The sequence below is a fragment of the Ooceraea biroi genome, chromosome 6 (assembly GCF_003672135.1).
Source record: "Ooceraea biroi isolate clonal line C1 chromosome 6, Obir_v5.4, whole genome shotgun sequence".
Classification (NCBI taxonomy): domain Eukaryota; kingdom Metazoa; phylum Arthropoda; class Insecta; order Hymenoptera; family Formicidae; genus Ooceraea; species Ooceraea biroi.
In genome coordinates, this window is record NC_039511.1 from 8365895 (window position 1) to 8367640 (window position 1746).

General features: G+C 38.0%; 1 protein-coding gene across 1 annotated transcript; it reads right to left on the minus strand.

Moving 5' to 3' along the window:
• Positions 1–603: 603 nt before the first annotated feature.
• On the minus strand, positions 604–1543 carry LOC113562151. The gene is made up of 2 exons (XM_026970535.1): positions 1087–1543; positions 604–993 (listed from the first exon to the last, which is right to left on the minus strand). Exons 1-2 carry the CDS (start codon positions 1515–1517, stop codon positions 765–767), a joined length of 660 nt encoding a protein of 219 aa, XP_026826336.1. The 5' UTR covers positions 1518–1543; the 3' UTR covers positions 604–764.
• Positions 1544–1746: the final 203 nt, after the last annotated feature.

The following is a 1746-nucleotide window of genomic DNA, read 5'->3' on the forward strand; positions in this document are numbered from 1 at the left end:
AAAATTTGGAAGAATTCGAAAGGTTTTTGGATACTAATACAAATTTTGAGTACATGGTAATTGTTATTTCTGTTGTCCTCTTTATTTGATCTATTTATCAGTGTCAAATAGTGTTAAAGTTAAACTTTATGTTTCGAACACTGAAATTCTAACACTACAATTTGAAATTCTTTCTTTTGTATTGTGATTATCTTTTTTTATTGCTTTATGTTTTTCATATAAAACTAACACATTAATTACACAGGCCTGCAAATGAGGGGGTGCTGAAGGCTTCTTGAAGGCTATAGGTCATTTTCGACGAAATTTTTGACGCTGAATCCGAATCCGGCTACAGAATTGCTCTATCACGTCAGGATTTTGAGATATTCTAACCTAAAAGTGCAAAAAATGCTGTTTTACAGTGTTTTTGACGATCTATAGTATTGTCATCATTCTAGGATCGTTTCTCAACATATTTTTTCCAAAAAGCACTAAAAAAGATCTTCCAAAAGAATTTCCGTTTACCCCGATATTTTGTTTTTTCGTTGAGATATGTCAGCAGAGATAAGGACCCCACGGTTCGTCACTCCCGTAGTATTTTATGACTCCAAACCCTCCTCACTGTGTGTGTGTGTTTTACAATCAAGAGGGACCCCTCGGCTCGTCACTTCCGAGGTATTTTTTGACTCCAAACCGTCTCTATTGTGTGTGTGTGTGCGTGCGTGTGTGTGTCGTAACAATTTTTCGTATTTATGGTCCCTTTCACACTATATATCTGTCAGTTTTCATGATTTGCGATATCTTTTCTTCTTCTCTTGTAGACTTCGAGTACCAGAACGCCTCTTATGATTTGCATTCACTTCATCACGCTGTAGACACCAACAGTAGTCGGCCAACATAGTTGCTCTCCACCGCCCTTGATATCTACGTTCCATTTCTTTAATGTCTTGGTGGAATCTCTCTCCCTGTTCTTCACTGACATCTCCAAGGTTTTCAGGAAATACATCTATGTGCGAATTCAGAAAATGGACCTTCAAGCTCATATTGCAACCTAAGTGTCTGAAGTCGTTCAACACGTTTCCGACAAGTTCCTTATAGTTATCCGCTTTGTTATTTCCCAAAAAACCATCAATAACTTTCTTAAAACTCGTCCATGCCGATTTTTCATCCTTTGTCATTACTTCCTCGAAGTCTGTTGTTTTCATCAGGATTCTTATATCAGGTCCAACAAAAACGCCTTCCTTTATTTTTGCTTCAGACAAAAATGGGAACACTTTCTGGAGATGTTTGAAACACTGACCCTCTTTATTCAAAGCCTTCACAAACTGCTTCATCAAACCTAATTTGATATGCAGTGGAGGAAGAAGAACGTTTTTGGGATCTACTAAAGGTTCATTAATCACGTTGTGTGATCCTGGATCAAGAGATTGTCTTAAAGGCCAATCCTTTTGTTCCCAATGCCGTTCTCTTGCTCGACTGTCCCACTGACAAATAAAACAAGGATATTTGGTATATCCAGATTGTTGTCCAAGAAGCATGGTTAATACTTTAAGATCACCACACAGCTTCCACTGATGCTGCTCATACTTAACTGCGACCAGAACCTTTTCCAGATTTCCATAAGACTCGCTTAAGTGTACCGAATGAGCAATAGGGATTGATGCGTATTAGTTACCATTATGTAAAAAGACGCCTTTTAAACTTCTCTTAGCAGAGTCGATAAAAAACCGCCACTCAGAAGCATGATACTCTAAGCCAAGTTTTTCC